The sequence below is a fragment of the Cyprinodon tularosa genome, unplaced genomic scaffold (genome assembly GCF_016077235.1).
Source record: "Cyprinodon tularosa strain WSP-4 unplaced genomic scaffold, ASM1607723v1 ctg375, whole genome shotgun sequence".
Lineage (NCBI taxonomy): Eukaryota > Metazoa > Chordata > Actinopteri > Cyprinodontiformes > Cyprinodontidae > Cyprinodon > Cyprinodon tularosa.
The window spans coordinates 88,262-106,655 of NW_024039091.1; the positions used below are offsets into that span (position 1 = coordinate 88,262).

Sequence of the window (18,394 nt, forward strand, 5' to 3'; positions counted from 1 at the left end):
GCACAGACATTTTGGGGGGCAGGTGCTCGGTGGGGGTGGGGGGGTGGGGGTCTAACGGCAGCCCGTCTGCAGCGGCCCTCTCTTGGTATAGCCGTGTGTGAAGGGCCGCTGTCTATGATGGCGATTTTTTGTTGTATTTGGCAAGTTTGGCAAATTCCATACTCACATTCTAATGACTTCAGTCTTTACTTCAGACTCTCCTCCTGTAGATTCGACCGATGTAGTAAAATGCTAACCAACACGCTTCACACACGGCTATGCCGAGAGAGGGCCGCTGCAGATGGGCTGCCGTTAGCTTCGGAGCTCCGCTGGTTGCTGCGGTCCTCTCAAGTTCGGGAACATTTTCTTTTAAATTAAGCTTTGAATCTGTGAATGGGCCGTATGATGATGCTTAAAAGTATAATCTTCTCACCTCAAATAATCTTAAACATACTTTTATTGAACAACAGATACAGAAAAGAGAACATTTAACTTAGTACTCTGAGCTCAGTGAGTTAAGAAGATGGACCGCTAACCAATGAGCAGAAGTTGACTCTCTAGGACACACACCGTCCTCATTTGCATAATGAGGCAGAAATGCATGCAGAAATGTAAATACGACAGGCAGAAATGTAAAAAGGGCAGGCAGAAATAAACAAACGAAGAAATAACCAAGGTAAAAAAACATACAAAGGAAGAATAAAACAGACAAAAATATTATAACATGCACAAAAAAATAAATAAGGTAAATATTACAAAGGCAAATAAATAAAGAAGCTAATTAAAAGAGTTATATACATTTATGTCTCACTGTATAATTTAATTTCTACTTACATTTATTTGTTTATTGTATTTTTGTTGGCAATTAATAGTATGCTTATTTATTTATTGAGCATTTATTTATTTCTGTATTTATTTTTAAATATGGCAGAGTTGGTCCTCCATAGTTATCAGGTGACCAGTCTGCAAAAAGGCCTGTTTGGTGCTGCTGAATGAGACATTTTAATGCACAACAAAATGATTTTGCTTGATTTGTATATTACCTGGCTAATGGGGCACGGGAGAAGCAGCCTGTCAGTGACCGTTCCTGCTATCTGAAGACGCTTACTGAACTGCTATGATGCTGCGCATCTGGCATGCCCTGCGGGTGACCGCACGAGTTCACATGACAAAGTGAGAGAGATAGGCTGGTCGGGTGTACGCAAGGAGGTGGCTCATTTCGGGGCATTGTTTCAGTCGTTTTTAATGGCTCAGGTTTTCAAAAGATAATTTCAAACCCGACCTCAGTAAAATCTTAATATTAATAATAATAATAAAAAAAAAAGAACGAGTTTCAAAAGGGCATTTTCGTTGATAAAGGGCAAACTTCCTAGTGCTTTAGCACCACCTAGTGTCTATGTATGCACGCCCCTGGGTACAATATAGTGAATGTTTTTCTTAACCTTTCTGGCTAAAGGATATTTAGGCTCGGACTCAAGTCTCAAGTTTCACCTTGTTTAAATTCGTAAACTTTTGGGTATGTTATTATTAATTCAATTTAATTTTGATTCAGTTTATTTATATACCGATGACAACAAGTCATCTCAAGGCACTTTACAATTCAAGCAGATCTTCCAGTGAAATTGATTCAGTTTTCTATGTAAGGAAAACCACTTGATTGCATCGACTCATTGACTCGAAGGCAATCCCTCACACTAAAGGCTGATTTATACTTTGAAACCAGGTCCTCTGTGTAGTTGTCGCAGTGAACAAAAAGCTGTCCCCGCCCCCTCCGCAGGCACTCAGCTTCACCTCTCCCAAATTGTAGCTGACCGCAGAGAGTGCCGCAGGCAGGGGCCGGCTTGTTTTGTTTTTATGAACAAAATTTAACCGAAGTTTGACCAGCTAGAAGAAAGAGGTGTGCGAGAAACCTGGGACCCTTTTCCACAAGGATCTCCGCTCTTTTTCGCCCTCATGTCCCTTCGTTGTCGAACTAAACTCGCCCCCACTTTCACTCCGCCTCGTCCGTATCTAGACCCACAGCGTGTAGCACAGACCATACTTCAATATTAAGCATAAATCAAAAATGTCTGTATCAAGCTCACTGCGACACACTGCTGCAGGAGTATAACTAGCCCTTAAGAAAAACTTCACAAAATCCAAGGTTCGGTTCACGGTTCGTGGTCACGGTTTTCGGTTCGGTATATGTTTATTGTCAGGAAAATCTATTATGTCTTGTACAACGCGTGTTGCACAATGCTTGCACACTGTTTTTATCCACAACTTTCTTTCCGCCGTCATCGTAGGTCACTCTAAATGCAAAGTGGTCCCATACAGCAGACCTATAAAGTGCTGCTGGCGCGTCTTCCAACTAGGGTGGCCATTTCTATAGCACCAAAAAGGAGGACATTGTGCAGCATATCAATAAATTACTAAGGTGTACATAAGAATCAGGTAAAGTCAAATTTATAGTACAATTCTTAGTAGTTTAAAGATGATGCTTGTGTAGCTGAATAGAACAAAATATTAAAGAGATGATTGACACGATTAATTTGCGCAGAACTGCTGCAATTGATCATAAAGCAGTTGTTTGGAAAAGAAGCTCGAGGCGGAGAAAGAGCTAGAGAATAGGACGATACAAATTTCAAAAAGTCTATCTATCTATTTATCTATCTATCTATCTATCTATATATCTATCTATCTATCTATATAGATATACATCTATATAGATATATATATAGATATATATAGATATATATACAAACTTCAGTCATGGAACTGTGCTTACAGCTCCTTATTTCATGTAAACTAATAACTTGTGTACATGGTACTTTTTGATGGCATTAAAATTATTTCTATTAGCATTAAATTAGAGTTCCTTATTCCTGTATAAACCCTGTGAACGTTTAATTTAATATGACATATTAAAAAAATCCCCATCATCATCCAGCAGATGTTCAGTTTCTGCCAAAATATTTTCTGTGGATTTTTGTAACAGGGATAAACAGGATCATCAATAGTTTGTATGAACTCTGTTTGTTCTCTGCTTCCAAACCCATCATCTCCTTATCCATTCCTGCAATAAGAATTTTCTTTTAAAGTTGTGAGATACGCTCTAGAATCAATGCACTGTCCGGAGGCCGGACAGTGCATTGATTCGCAGCTTAAGGGCGGATTGATTGTCCGCCCTAAAGCTGGACATCTGGCCACCCTATTTCCAACTCCTGTTCTTTCCCACTCGCCATACCCACACAATTCTCCACAACAACTGATTTTTTTCTGCTACACCCGGCTACGCTGCTTCGCTTCTTCTTGTTTACTACTGGTGGTTGGTTTTGGTCGCAGTACCGCCACCTTCTGCTCTGGAGTGTACACGCTTCGCCTATGAGAAAAAGGAGCAGCGCATGAACCGAACGCAACACACGCGAACTGAACCGAGACAGTCGAACCAAACGGTTCGGACGGTTTTCATAAACCGTTCCATCCCTAATGTAATAATATATATATATATATATATATATATATATATATATATATATATATATATATATATATATATATATATATCACGAAAAAAATCCTTTGTCATCTTTACCGTCGACAAGCTGCAGCCACGTCCCGAATTCTTCGTTTTCCAGCCACTTTTGTTGAAATTTTGCATTTCCCCATTCTCTAGCCTTTTCTCCACCTCGAGCTTCTAATCTGAACATACGGCTTTACAATCAACCAGAAGCAGTTCCGTGAAAACGTGGAATCAGTTATATCTAATCTATCTGACGAAATTGTTTTTATAAACGTTTAAACCGTTTTAAATATCTCTATCACTTCCACCTCTTCTTGACGGCAATAAAGAGTTCGGTACTGCTGGTGTGAAGTCAGCTTTATTAAAATTCTTCTTATAATTTATTTTCCACTGACACCAAAACCACCGTCGAACTAAAATACAACATAAACTTAAATGAGATGGTTTCATGAGTACAAAATGACATAAAAAATTATATAAATACATATAAACATACCTCGCTGGCTGACCCTTCCTTTTGAGGTAGAAATGAGAAATAAAGGACCTTTTAAACTAAAATTTCTCTGTAAAACTTCTTGCAAATGTCATGCCTTCATGCTGTGTGCATCCTTTTCTTCTAGTTTTTCAGCGAACATGCTAGATTCCACACTTCCTAAAGAAGCCTTTCAAAATAAGACTCATAACAAAAAATTGCATAATACAAAGTAAAACATGTAAACCAAAAAATATGGCAGTAAAACTCCCACCAAATCACTAACCTATAGTGATTTAACTTCAAACATGTAACATTGCAATAGGAATATATTTACATTTTAACATTTACTGTGCTTCCAGCAACAACACAGTTTTATGAACTGGTCTATCAAGATACACTGGCTTGACAGTCCTTAGTCCATTCTTATCCAAGGTCGAATCACCTAACAACAGTTTCACCTTCCTGATCCTTCCATCTGCGCTTGGATATACATCTGTTACTCTTGCAAGTTTCCACTTGGTCCTTGGAGAATTGTCCTCTTGAAGAATAACAATGTCATTCACCTTTGCATTTCTTTTGTCTCTTTGCCAGATTTGTCTCTGCTGAAGATTAAGAAGATATTCTTTCTTCCACCTTGTCCAGAATTCATTGGCTAAAAACTGAACTTGGCGCCACCTCTTTCTCAAGTACAAGTCCTGGCTCACAAATTCACCAGGAGGGGGCAGAATAACACCAGACTTCATCATGAGAATATGATTTGGTGTAAGAGGCTCTAAACTTGGATCACTTAGGTTTTCTACTGTTAGCGGCCTGCTATTCACAATAGCCATCACCTCATACAAAAACGTTCTGAGGGAAGAACTATCAAGTCTCTTAGAAGTTTTATCAAGAATAGCAGTTAAAACACTTCTAATGGTCCTAATCTGCCTCTCCCAAACACCTCCCATGTGGCTTGAAGATGGGGTGTTCAGAACAAACTCACATCCATATTGTTTCAACTGTTCTTTGTCACAGTCCTTCAGTGCATTCAAAAACTCTCCTTTAGCACCAACAAAATTAGTCCCTTGATCACACCTGATCTGTCTTACATATCCACGAATAGAAATAAAACAACGCAATGCATTAATAAAAGCATCAGCAGTAAGGTCATCTAACATTTCAATATGTATTGCCCTGGAACACATACATGTAAACAAAAGACCATACCTTTTAAGTTCCTTTCTGCCTTCTTTTACATAAAAAGGTCCAAAACAGTCAACACCACAGTAAGAGAATGGGGGTGTTGTTTCCATTCTGTCCTCTGGTAAGTCTGACATCTGTTGATCTTGGGTATGCCTCCTGTACTTCCTGCAGGTTGTGCACTTGAAGATGTGTGAAGCAACTGCACTGCTGCATCCTGTGATCCACAGTCCATTGGAACGCAGCTCATTTACAGTAATTCCTCTTCCTTGATGCTGCACCTTCTCATGGAAGTGTTTAATCAGTAAAGATGACATATGACTTGATTTGGGAATAATGGCAGGATGTTTGATGTATGGGTGCAGACTTGCTCTTGTTAAACGTCCTCCCACCCTGAGTACTCCTTGCTCATCAACAAATGGGTTTAAGCTATACAGCCTGTGTGTCTTATCCTTGAGTTGAATGTCCTTTCCTTGGGTTAAGTCCTTGATTTCCTTGCTGAAAGTGTTTCCTTGTGCAAGTTTATTATGAACATTTCTGCTTCTCGTCTGTCCTCAACACATGTGCTTCCACCTTTTGTTTGTGTGTCTCCTTTAAAATCTTTCACAAATTTCCTTAAACGAGCAATAGCTTTAACAGCTCTTCTCCAATCAGAAAATTTGTTGAGACGATCAAGTATTGTTCTCTTTTCTTGTACTTCTGTTTTGAGCACATGTACGGCTTTCAGTTCTGGGTCATTAGAAACAACTTCACTTATCTTGTCAGTTTCAAGGGGTAGTTCATTTTGCCACAAAAACTCTGGTCCTTTAAACCAGTTAGATTTGAGAAGCTGTTGGACACTTAATCCTCTTGATGCATGGTCTGCAGGATTATTCTCAGATGGTACATGATGCCACTGCTGTGGGTCTGTGAGTGATTTTATTATTTGAATCCTATTTGCCACAAACACATGAAATCTTTTGGCATCATTATTCACATATCCTAACACCACTTTAGAATCTGTCCAGAAATGTTCTTGAAGATTGCTGATCTCCAGTTCCCTTCTTAGCATTACACTTGTTCTTGCTGCAACTACTGCAGCTGTTAACTCAAGTCTAGGGACAGTGGTGACTTTGGTTGGAGCAACGCGTGCCTTTCCCATGACTAGCACACAGTGAACATCTCCTTTGGATGTGACTGTTCTTAAGTAGCTACATTGTCCATAGCCTGTCACACTGGCGTCTGAAAAATGATGTAAATCACACTGTGTGATGTCTCTGTTTTCAGGTAGTATGCATCTTTGGATTCTCACCTTTGACAAGTTTTGAAGATCTAGGAGCCAGGATTCCCACTCTCTGTAGAGTTGATCCGAAAGAGGCTCATCCCATCCAACCTTTTCTTGACATAGCTGTTGCAAGATTTGTTTTCCTTTAAGGATGAAGGGTGCCACAAATCCCAGTGGATCATACACTGATGCTACTGTGCACAGGATTCCTCTTCTTGTCATTGGGTGCTCTTTGACTGTTATCCTGAACTGAAACTCATCAGAAGAGATGCACCACATAACACCAAGTGCTCTTTCCATCAGTGGCTCTCCAAGTGCTAGATCCAAATCTTTAACACTGTCAGCACACTCCTCTCTGGGCAGCGACTTTAACACATTGTCACTGTTTGAAACAAATTTGTGTAATCTTAATTTGCCTGTGCTACACAGCTCTCTTGCTTCTTTTACTAATTTGATTGCTTCTGCTTCAGATTTAACACTTACAAGTCCATCATCTACATAAAAATTTCTTTGAATGAACTTCACTGTGTTTGGAGAGAACTTTCCCTCACCTTGTGTGGCTAGATGTTTTAAACCAAAATTGGCACAACCAGGTGAAGAAGCTGCACCAAACAGGTGAACCTTCATGCGATAGACTGAGGGGGGAACACTTAGATCACCATGCTCCCACCATAGGAAGCGTAAATAATCCTGGTCTTGGGGCGTTACATGGAACTGGTGAAACATACGTTCCACGTCGCACATTACAGCCACTGATCCTTTCCTGAACCTACAGAGTACTCCCACTAAAGTGTTTGTGAGGTCAGGCCCTGTAAGCAGGTGTTCATTTAGCGAAGTGTCTTGATATTGTGCAGAGCAGTCAAAAACTACACGAATCTTGCCAGGCTTTTGAGGGTGGTATACCCCATGGTGGGGAATATACCAGGCAGGGGAATTACAGAGTTCTTTCTGTGGCACTTTCTCTGCGTCACCACTTGCAATAATGTCCTCCATGAACCTTACATAATCAGAGTAGTACCTTTGATCCCTTATGAATCTGCGTTTGAGACTGCTTAAGCGTTGCATTGCACATGACGTGTTGTTGGGAAGATTTGGTCTGTCGTTTTTGAAAGGCAGGGGCATTTCAAAATGTCCATCCTGCTTTTGTTTTATTCCTTCTTGTAGCTTTCTTATGAAGCAGACATCTTCTTGTGAAATGCTTGTTTCTTCCACTGCTTTCTCTGTAAAATCTGCTTCAAGAGCTTTGATTACATCTGGTCCTGTTACTTCTTTTACTTGTGTCTTGCAGATGTAATGAACCTTATTCTTTAGCTTCATGGTTGGCTCAGTCTCTGGTATTACTTGCTTTACAGTGATGCGATGGCTTACTCCAATAACATCGCTGCCTGCATCAACTAAATCACAGTAACTTATGATGCTCCAGCCCAAATCTGTTTTCTGGGCATAAGGTTGGTTTTCTTCACCACATATGACTTCTCTGGGCATTAAAGCTTGTGTACAGTTGTAGCCTAACAGGAGTCCTATCTCACAGTCCAATGGTGGAGCAATGTATTCAGAGAGATGTTCCAAATGTGGCCATGACCTTGCCGTGTCTGGAGTAGGAATATGGCTACGATTGGCAGGTATAAAATCACGTGTGTAAGCAATTGGCACAGTGAGTTTCTTTTTGGAAAACAATCCTCTTATTTGCAGAGCTTCAAGCTTTGTACATGGTACAATTGTTTTCTTGGATGACATCGTAGATAATTTTAGCTTAACCTGGGTTTTAACTGTGTCCAGATTGTTTGCTACTTCATTGAGAATAAAAGATGAATCACTCTGTGTGTCCAGCAGAGCGTAGGTAAGTATTTCTTTGCTTGGCTCATTTTGTGTGGATACATAAACAGGTACTATTGCAGATGTCTGTGTGTTTCTACTTTCATGAGTCACTCTGTTAGATGTAATTTCGTTAACTGCGTCTTGTGACTGTGTTACCTGTTGCTGAGTTTCCTTCCGTTCAGCTGCTTCTTGGTCTTTCGGTTGTTCTTTCTTTGTCTCTTGTCTTTGTCTTTCTTCATGCAGACATGTGGGATGTCGTTTGGAGCATGTGTTGCATGTCATTCGGTTGCTGCAGTTCTTGGAGAAATGACCACTATTTAAACAGCCAAAACATAGTTTTTCACCTTGAATGAACTTGATTCTCTCAGTAACTGGTTTCTCAGTAAACTTACGACATTTGTATAAGCTGTGTCCTGCTCTTTTACAAAACACACAATAACCCATGCTTCTTTCTGTAGAGTTAGTTGTGAAGATTTTTGCTGTATCTTGTTTCTTGTGAATGGGTGTAATTTGAGGTTTTGTCTTTGGTTTGTCAAATTCACTTTGTCTTATAGCTTGATATGATGTAATGGGATTACATGCAATACTTGCCTCCATTGACAGGAATGTTACAAAGTAACTGAAACGGGGGAACTGTCTGTGCTCCAGCTGATACTCTGTAGCCTTTCGGTTCCATCTGTTGCTCAACCAGTCTGGCAGTTTAGCAGCAAGTCTTTGATTCTCTATCCCATCATTGAGGACGTTCAGATTCTCATTAGTAGTCATTGCAGATTGACAGCTTTGTAAAAAATCCACAAACTTTCTCAACTCTGCACTATCTTTACCTTGGAGCCTTGGCCATGTGTGCAACTTGTCCCTAAATGCCTTAGCGATGACAAAAGGCTCTCCATAACGTTCATTGAGCATATTCCATGCTGCTATATAGGAATCTTCAGAGCCAATCAGAAAATAGCCTTCTAAGGCTTCTTTAACACATCCACCTACATACTTCTGTAGGAAAAATATCTTTTCTGCAATGGGGATGTTCTTTCTCTCTATTAGAGTCTGAAAGGATGCTTTCCAATGTTTAAACTTAAGTGGATCCCCACTAAATACTGAGGGTTCTGGAATAGGTAGCCTATTAGCTGACATAGCTTCTGCCAAAACCTTTACAAGCTCACCTGTGCTCTCATGGATGACATTTAACTGTTGTGGTGGCTGTGTGGGTTGATTAGCAGTGTTCTTGAACTCAGTTACCTGTATGTTTGCAGGACTTGGAGTGATGCTTTCTTGCTTTACTGAAAAGTAGTCCTCTTCATAAACTTGTAATTTTGCCTTTGCTGCATTGAGTCCTTTCAGATTTTCCAGTCTTTGAATTTCCCTTTTTAAGTCCTCGACTGACTTTCTCCTTGCAGCACTTTCCTCTTGTTGTCTCTTTATCACAGCTGCCTTTTCTTTTTCTCTTTTCAACTTGCGTTCTGATTCCTCTCTTTCCTCTAGCTGGAGTTGTGACATCACAGCAGCTTGCTGTTCTGCAGTTATGCGTTTGTCTTCTTCTTCTATGGTTTGGATTTTTTCTCTGAATTTCTCTTGTTCAGTCATTATCTTAAGCACAGCCTTTGTGGCTTCATACTCCGCTGCAGCTTCTTGTCTTTTGGCGGAGGAGCCATTAGAAACAGCTGAACATGATTTAAACAGACTATGAACTGAGACACTAGCTGAGCTAGAAGATGTAAATACAGAACTGGCATCAGGCCAAACAATCTCCTCCTTATTTGTTCCCTCAACATGGCACTGGATGTTTTGCAAAACTACTTTAGTCACTGATGTACATTTGTCTAACTTGGAACGCATATTATGAGGTGGTCCATCCTTTGCTCTGTATTGGTCATAAATATCATTAAGAGCAGCTAGTTCTCTTTGCACAATGTCCATGTGATCTTCAAGGATGTCAACAGGATCTCCTTTAATAACAGATTTTTTAGCAACTTTAATTAATGCTTTCCATCTGTCATAAGTGCTTTCAAAGTGACGTTGTAACACCTGTAGTTTTTTTTATGGAATTCTCTTCCTTTTCCTGTTAGCATGCGAGGTCTTTCACTCCTACGCAGCTCTTCTTGCCCAGATTGAATTAAAAAGGTTTCATCTACTTGCTCACCTACGGCAGCCTTTTCTGCATCAGCAAGTGTTTCTGTTTCATTTGTTTCTGACATTTTGTTTTACTTGGAATGTTATGGATTTTTACTTGGTGAAAATCTCCTTTTAACTTGACTTAAATTCACTTTGAACTTTGTTGCATTATTTCCCTTCCCGTTACCTTTTGTGCTGTTGTTGTCAGGCTTCACACAGTTCCTTGTTGTTACTCCCTCCTTGTGTCACTTCCCAAACATTAACTTAAATGTCTGGCTTCTGCACGTCTTTATGAAGAAGCAACAGATGAACGTGTGTCCATTAATTTTGCAGCAGCTTGGTCTTTGGTGCAATGACGCGATGTGTCCACCAGAGGGCCGGGAATCATGCAGCTCCGAGTTCGACTATCACTTCCACCTCTTCTTGACGGCAATAAAGAGTTCGGTACTGCTGGTGTGAAGTCAGCTTTATTAAAATTCTTCTTATAATTTATTTTCCACTGACACCAAAACCACCGTCGAACTAAAATACAACATAAACTTAAATGAGATGGTTTCATGAGTACAAAATGACATAAAAAATTATATAAATACATATAAACATACCTCGCTGGCTGACCCTTCCTTTTGAGGTAGAAATGAGAAATAAAGGACCTTTTAAACTAAAATTTCTCTGTAAAACTTCTTGCAAATGTCATGCCTTCATGCTGTGTGCATCCTTTTCTTCTAGTTTTTCAGCGAACATGCTAGATTCCACACTTCCTAAAGAAGCCTTTCAAAGTAAGACTCATAACAAAAAATTGCATAATACAAAGTAAAACATGTAAACCAAAAAATTTGGCAGTAAAAATCTCTATAACCAATTAATTAAGGCCTTAATTTAGAAAATAATTAATGACCCTGCTACACCCTCCGCAAGAGAATGAGGTGCTGAGGACTAGGAGCAGACTCAAATACCAACCCCAGCTACATTACCCATCCACAAACAGGAATAGAGACTACCAGCCCTCAGCAAAGATGTGAGCCATGGGGCACAAAATGAGACATAGCCCGACGCACCCCCAGGCCCGGATAAGCGCCAGCCAGATCAGGAAATGACTAAAGCAAGTCCTATGTCTACATCAAGGTGGAAGATATGCCACCCTCAACCAAAGGCCAACCCAACCCACGTTTGGAACACACACACACACACAGACTGCACACTGAAATGGACAGAAACAGCCCGCCAAAGAATCGATGAGGCCAGAAGACAGGCGACCTCCACACCCAGGCGCCAATGGGGCGGCATGGAAAACCCAGGACCATGGCAGTGGACATATCCTCACCCAGAGGCGGCACGAGGGGACCAGAGCCCACCAAGACCAGCATCAGCTTAGGTAACGCCCAATAACAGGCTGTGAAAAAGAAAAAGGGGCTTGCCAAATGGGGAATGCGCGTACTATATTTCTGTTTGCGTATTACAAATGGGTTGGTGCATGGTTGCAGCAATAAGCAACAAGGGGGTAAAAATTGAAGACTTCATGGGGCGTCCATTGGTGGTGCAGTGGTTATCGACATGACCCATGTATGGAGGCCTTAGTCCTCGCCCCGGTCAACCTGGGATCGAGTTCGATCAGTGGTCCTTTGCTGCATGTCTCTCCCCCTCTCTCATACAATCAATTCAATTCAATTCAATTTCAATTTAATTTCAATTCAATTTCATACCCCCTTTATTGACAGCTTACTGTCCAAAAAAGAGCCAGGGATGTTGTAAAAACAAAAAAAATTAAATTAAAATTGGAAGACAAGGTATTTTACCTAAATCATAAAGTAGTATAACTATAAACGACCACATAAAGCTGCATTGTTCTTGTAAACCAAGGATAATTTAATGATTGAATTTTTCCAATTTGTCTTCAGACATTTTTTATCTACAGTTAGAGATAGATTCTCCAAAGCTCCTCACATAGATCCACCAAAGCTTTGTTTTTCCTCAGCCAGCCAGCAAAAAACCGGCAACAGATTAAAAAATTATTATTTCTTTACATTAGAAGTGCGGAGAGGATGGACCCAGATACCACAGAGTAAAAGTAATGTCCATAAGACACGCAGGAAGAGAAAAAGGAGGAATTCAGCTACTTTCATAGTGTTAGACAATCATTAAAAACTGTTCCAGGCTGAAGTTAAAATGCAGCCATCAAGGTCAGGAAGGTTATATCAGTGTTGGGTTTTAAAAGATGCCTTTAAACATTTTTTTTTATTTCCAGTTGACCCAAAATTACTGTTAAAGTTCTCCAGGAATATACAAGGAATAACAAAGGCTCCAGATCTGCTCTGAAGTGAAAGCTGCAGGGACACCAGTGTTTCTGTCAGGGGTGAAGGCAGTTCTACACCAACATGGACTGTATGGGGAGGACATAATAACTAGAAGCACTTTTAGATTAACGCAAGTCCCTCTTGCTTTGTGGCATGGAATAACACAGCGCAGACGACGCTTTTACATTGAGCATAAATCAAAAATGTCTGCGTCATACCTGCAACAAGCTCACTGCAACACACTGCTGTGGGAGTATACCCAGCCCTTTAACCCGTCTGCAGCAGCCCTCTCTCGGCATAGCCGTGTGTGAAATACTGCTGGCTCCGATGGCAAGTTTTTTGTTTTATTTGGCAAAATGTTCATTTGATTTTTATCTGATGGGTTAATTAGTATTCCACTCTCTACGGACTTCCGGGACTTTTGGCATATGGTCCATTCGTCCGCTATGTCCCGGGCGCCGCTCCGTTGAAAAGATTTTCCAGCTTCCGCCTTGGCCCTGGCAGATTCCCCGGGTGTTGGCGGCATATTTTTAGCGTGCCCGGGGGCCGCACAGGGATTTTTTGAAAATCGGGTAAAATGTTCCCTAATGTCCCAGTACCTGAAATGCCCACCAGGTGTTGCCTGGAATGCACCTCGGGTGTCCCGATTCTTCCTTAATGGCCCGTTTGATGTTTGGGAAACAATATTCCCAAATGTCCTGACATTTTCAGCCCAATGTCCCGAATGTTCCCCCGTGTCCCTCTCTGGTGGCCGGATGTTTCCCAAATGTCCCAGGGGACGGGACAGGAGGGTTACAGCATGGTCCAGATGTCCCGAATGTTCCCTCGTGTCCCTCTCCAGTGGCCGGATGTCACCCGGACCCAGAGGGCCGGAAGGGACGATTCCGGCCACGACGTTTACATTGTGTGTAGTATTCCCTAATGCTACTGTGTGCCAAGTGTCACATTTTCTGGATTTTGGGATGCTTGGTATATAAAAATGTCAGGCAAATGTCCCTTTGCATGGGGACAAATGTCCGATGGCGAGCGGACATTTGCCGGACATTTTCCCTAATACTACTACATTTGAAGTTTCCCAATTTCTGGATTTTAGGACACTTGGAATAAATTTATATTTGGAAAATGTAAGGCAACTGCCCCATTGCATGCCATCACAGAGTGTCTGTCAGAGGTCTGAAAGGGGACATTTGACCAGCATATTCCCTAATACTATTGTGTCCCAAGTGTCCCATTATAGGGGCGACCGGGTATGGTTGCAACACTTTTTGCTCCAGCACCTTTAACTCTCAGAATATTTGAGCTAGAGTTTTCTAGCTTTTATATAAAATACACACATTTGTTTATTACAAATGGCACCAATTCCAACCCCTGCAAGAATATCACAGACTTCATGAGTTAATGTCAAATAAATGGTGTTCCTTTGTTACCACCTACCCCGCTAACCGGGGTAGGTTGTAACACTGGACCCATCTTCTCAGCTTCTGCAGTTGTTGGTACCATTTTCTATTTGATAATTTACACTCATATTTAGTTATTATTTTTGGCTATGTGTGGTATTTGCATATTATAGAATATTTTACGATTGCATTACCACATTACCACTTTACTATTTTATAATTTCCTTTAGTTTAAATCTGCATTTATTTAATGCTTAAAATTATCTTGAATGGATAGCTGATAGGAATTGACGCTGAGCGATGATGTTGCAGAGCTCGCGTGTCTTTGGAATACAAAAAAAATCAACTGATATGTTTGTTCTAACTGGAAATAAAGACAGGGCAAACACACTGTTTTCTACCGTCGTTCAAAAAATCAACACACATAGACTCTTTCTTTCTGTCTGACTAAGTGGTTATTTGCATTCATCAGAAGAAACATTTAAGCACGGATATGCAGTTATTTGCAGTATCTTTTCAGTGTTATATGGCAGATCCTTCTCAACTCATCTGATTTACTTGATCTTCAGATAACCTCATCAGATAACTTTTTTAAAACATCTGAAGACAGACCTCTATTACTCTTTCGTATCCACTGCCTCAGCATTCTGTAAAATTATTCAAATCAAACTGTTCTTAATTATATGTAAGGGGATGGTTGATGCACTTTTTAAAGATGTGTTACAACCCACCCCAACCCTGCCAGCGATGTTTAGCTACCTGTAGCAGCATAGAGGTTTAAAATTAGCATGGGCAAATGCATCACATTTTGCCTGAAAAATTACTCTTTCATCTAATTGAAGTAATATCGTTTAACCCTATTAAGGAAAATGTAAGGTAAATGTCCCATTGTGGGACACTTGCCTTACAATTCACCCAATGTTAATGTATACATACTGTCCCAAAGCAAGGTAAAATGGGACACTTAACATACATTGCTATTAAAGAAATTGTAAGGCAAAGGTCCTATTGTGGGACACTTGCCTTACATTTCACCCAATGTTAATGTATTCATACTGTCCCAAAGTAAGGTAAAATGGGACACTTAACATCCATTGCTATTGAGGAAATTTTACGGCAAATGTCCTATTGTGGGACCCTTGCCTTACATTTGTCCCATTGTAGCCCAACGATAGACACTTTCAGCTGGCCAATAATGGGACACCTGACTTACAATTCACCCAATGTTAATGTATTCATACTGTCCCAAAGTAAGGTATAATGGGACACTTAACATACATTGCTATTGAGGAAATTGTGAGGCAAATGTCCTATTGTGGGACACTTGCCTTACATTTCACCCAATGTTAATGTATTCATACTGTCCCAAAGTAAGGTAAAATGGGACACTTAACATCCATTGCTATTGAGGAAATTTTACGGCAAATGTCCCATTGTGGGACCCTTGCCTTACATTTATCCCAATGTTAATGTATTCATACTGTCCCAAAGTAAGGTATAATGGGACACTTAACATACATTGCTATTAAAGAAATTGTAAGGCAAATGTCCCATTGTAGCCCAACGATAGACACTTTCAGCTGGGCAATAATGGGACACCTGCCTTACAATTCACCCAATGTTAAGGTATTCATACCGTCCCAAAGTAAGGTATAATGGGACACTTAACAAACATTTCTATTGAGGAAATTTTAAGGCAAATGTCCCATTGTGGGACAATTACCTTACATTTCATCCAATGTTAATGTATGTATACTGTCCCAAAGTAAGGTATAATAGGACACTTAACATACATTGCTATTAAAGAAATTGTAAGGCAAATGTCCCATGTAGCCCAACTATAGACACTTTCAGCTGGGCAATAATGGGACACTTGCCTTACAATTCACCCAATGTTAAGGTATTCATACTGTCCCAAAGTAAGGTATAATGGGACACTTAACATACATTTCTATTGAGGAAATTTTAAGGCAATTTTCCCATTGTGGGACACTTGCCTTACATTTCACCCAATGTTAATGTATTCATACTGTCCAAAAGTAAGGTATAGTTGGACACTTAACATATATTACTATTAAAGTCATGTATTATATATTAAAAATTATATATTTTGGCAGGCCTGACTTTGCTATAGTGAGTACGATGGAGAATTTTAAACTGAATTAGATTAAGACTTACATAAGAAGTAGTGTCATTCACAAGATTAAGAGCTCTAGGCCAGATCTCGTCTGGAATGACTATCCCTAACTCTTCTTCCCATTTTGTCTTGATGTTGGCTGTTGATACATTACTAAATGACATAATTGTCATTTAAGGCAAATGTCCCATTGTGGCACACTTACCTTACATTTCACCCAATGTTAATGTGTTCATACTGTACCAAAGTAAGGTATAGTTGGACACTTAACATACATTACTATTTTTCTAATCCTATTTTTATTGTTGCTAAAAAAATTGTTACAATTGTTTTGACAGTATAACAAGAATCAAACAGCATTTCAACATTTTTATATTTTTATAAACCCCATTCAACCCCAGAAACCCCTGTGTCTGCAGAAAAATGAAAAAAAAAAAAAATAAAAATAAATAAAAATGAGATTGCTATCCCAACATGAAAACACTTTACATTGAGACTTGTTTACTAGCGAGAAGGGAGATTTCTAAGTTTGTTAAAATAACCCAATAGAGGGTCCCATACAAATTTTTTGGTTGATCCATTCAAAACATATTTCACTTTTTTTATTTTTAGGAACATCATCATATCCTAGAGCCACATTGCTGTCTTAGGTGGAAATTGGGATTTCCATTCCAGAAGTATTCTTCGAGCAATAACATTTTCCTTTCTAGAAATCGCAGAGTCAACCCCAAACATAGCCATTAAAGAACCAGGTTTTAGTTGTAGGCCAGACGCATTGTTTAAAATCCCAAATACTGATTTCCAATACACTTTCAGCTTAGAGTACGACCAAAACATATGAGCTAAGTCTGCGTTGGTGGCTCTACAGCAATCAAACGCTCCATCTATTTCAGGATATATTTTGGCAAGCCTGACTTTGCTATAGTGAGTACGATGGAGAATTTTAAACTGAATCAGATTAAGACATACACAAGAAGTAGTGTCGTTCACAAGATTAAGAGCTCTAGGCCAGATCTCTTCTGAAATGAATATCCCCAATAAATGAAAAAAGTCAGAATTTATCATTATCTAGAGACTATTAATAACAGGAAGTGAAATGCAGCTCCTGGCGAACCAAGCTTGTGATGATGTCATCAGTATGCTTTTGTTCCAATTGACCCATATTTACGCTGCATGCTCCCATTCTCACAAAGTCCAGACTTTCCCGTGTTCTTCTCAAGAACATACTTGGCGAGAACACGAGTCCGTACTCACGTTCTTGTGAATCGATAAACGGCCTGAAAGGCTTGAAATAAAAGATCCAGAGAAGAAGAAACTTACATCAAAGGATTAAAATGGATAACATCTTATATATGACAGTGAAAATATAACGAACGTCTTATTAAATAAATTACATTATGTTTAAGTATGGTATGTTTTTTTTTTATTTTTACAGGGACAGAGTATAACATTTCATTTGTAAAAAAATAAAAGGAAAGATTTGGGTGCACACATTCATTACTAATGATACAAAATAACTCTGATTTAGAAAAAGAGGTCGTAGATAACGGAAGACTGCAGTCTCCTCATCGAATGGCCCTGGAAATGTGAGTTCTCACCTCAGGGTGACAAACATTTTTAGAGCAGGTGCAGCAGAACAACGAAGAGGTAAAGAAGTAGGCATACATTGGCATACATCATTACATTATTAAAGCTGAGAAAATATATTTAGAAATAATATTAAAATGGTGGGACCGGCTAGTTTTTTGTCATGTGCTATTATTGCACTTTTAGGCTACGTTCACACTGCAGGCCTTGATGCTCAATTCTGATTTTTGTTGTGAAATCTGATTATTTTTACGTTGCCATTCATATTTCCAATTATATGCGACTTGTATGTGATCTCCTGTGTGAACTGCAGTTATACAACGCAAGTGTCCCGCATGCGCAGTAGAGGACGCAATGACGTCACAGGCCAGTCTTTTTTTCCGGAAGTAAACATGGATGGCAGCGCCGGCTTGCATCTAGCGGTCTTTTCCAACCATAAAACACAATCTTTTCAATATGGTGAAACATAAATACTGCTCTCCGCATCATCATCTACCATGGTTGTTGATTTTCTTGCCGCTTCTGCGTAGGAAGACACATAATAGTGTCGGGTATTAATGATTTTCAGGTCGAATGAATGCGACCTGGCTGTTCAGAAACAGGTCGCGTTTGATCAGATTCATATCGGATTCAGGACCACAGAGCCAAGTGGC

General features: G+C 39.8%; 1 protein-coding gene across 1 annotated transcript; it reads right to left on the reverse strand.

Moving 5' to 3' along the window:
• Nucleotides 1-5,613: 5,613 nt before the first annotated feature.
• On the reverse strand, nt 5,614-9,873 carry LOC119790925. The gene is made up of 2 exons (XM_038296693.1): nt 9,454-9,873; nt 5,614-8,530 (listed from the first exon to the last, which is right to left on the reverse strand). Exon 2 carries the CDS (start codon nt 8,497-8,499, stop codon nt 5,614-5,616), a length of 2,886 nt encoding a protein of 961 aa, XP_038152621.1. The 5' UTR covers nt 8,500-8,530; nt 9,454-9,873.
• Nucleotides 9,874-18,394: the final 8,521 nt, after the last annotated feature.

What these genes read in the sequence shown, in the direction of transcription:
- LOC119790925 (XM_038296693.1), bottom strand. Translation starts at nt 8,499, where the DNA reads ATGACATGCAACACATGCTCCAAACGACATCCCACATGTCTGCATGAA.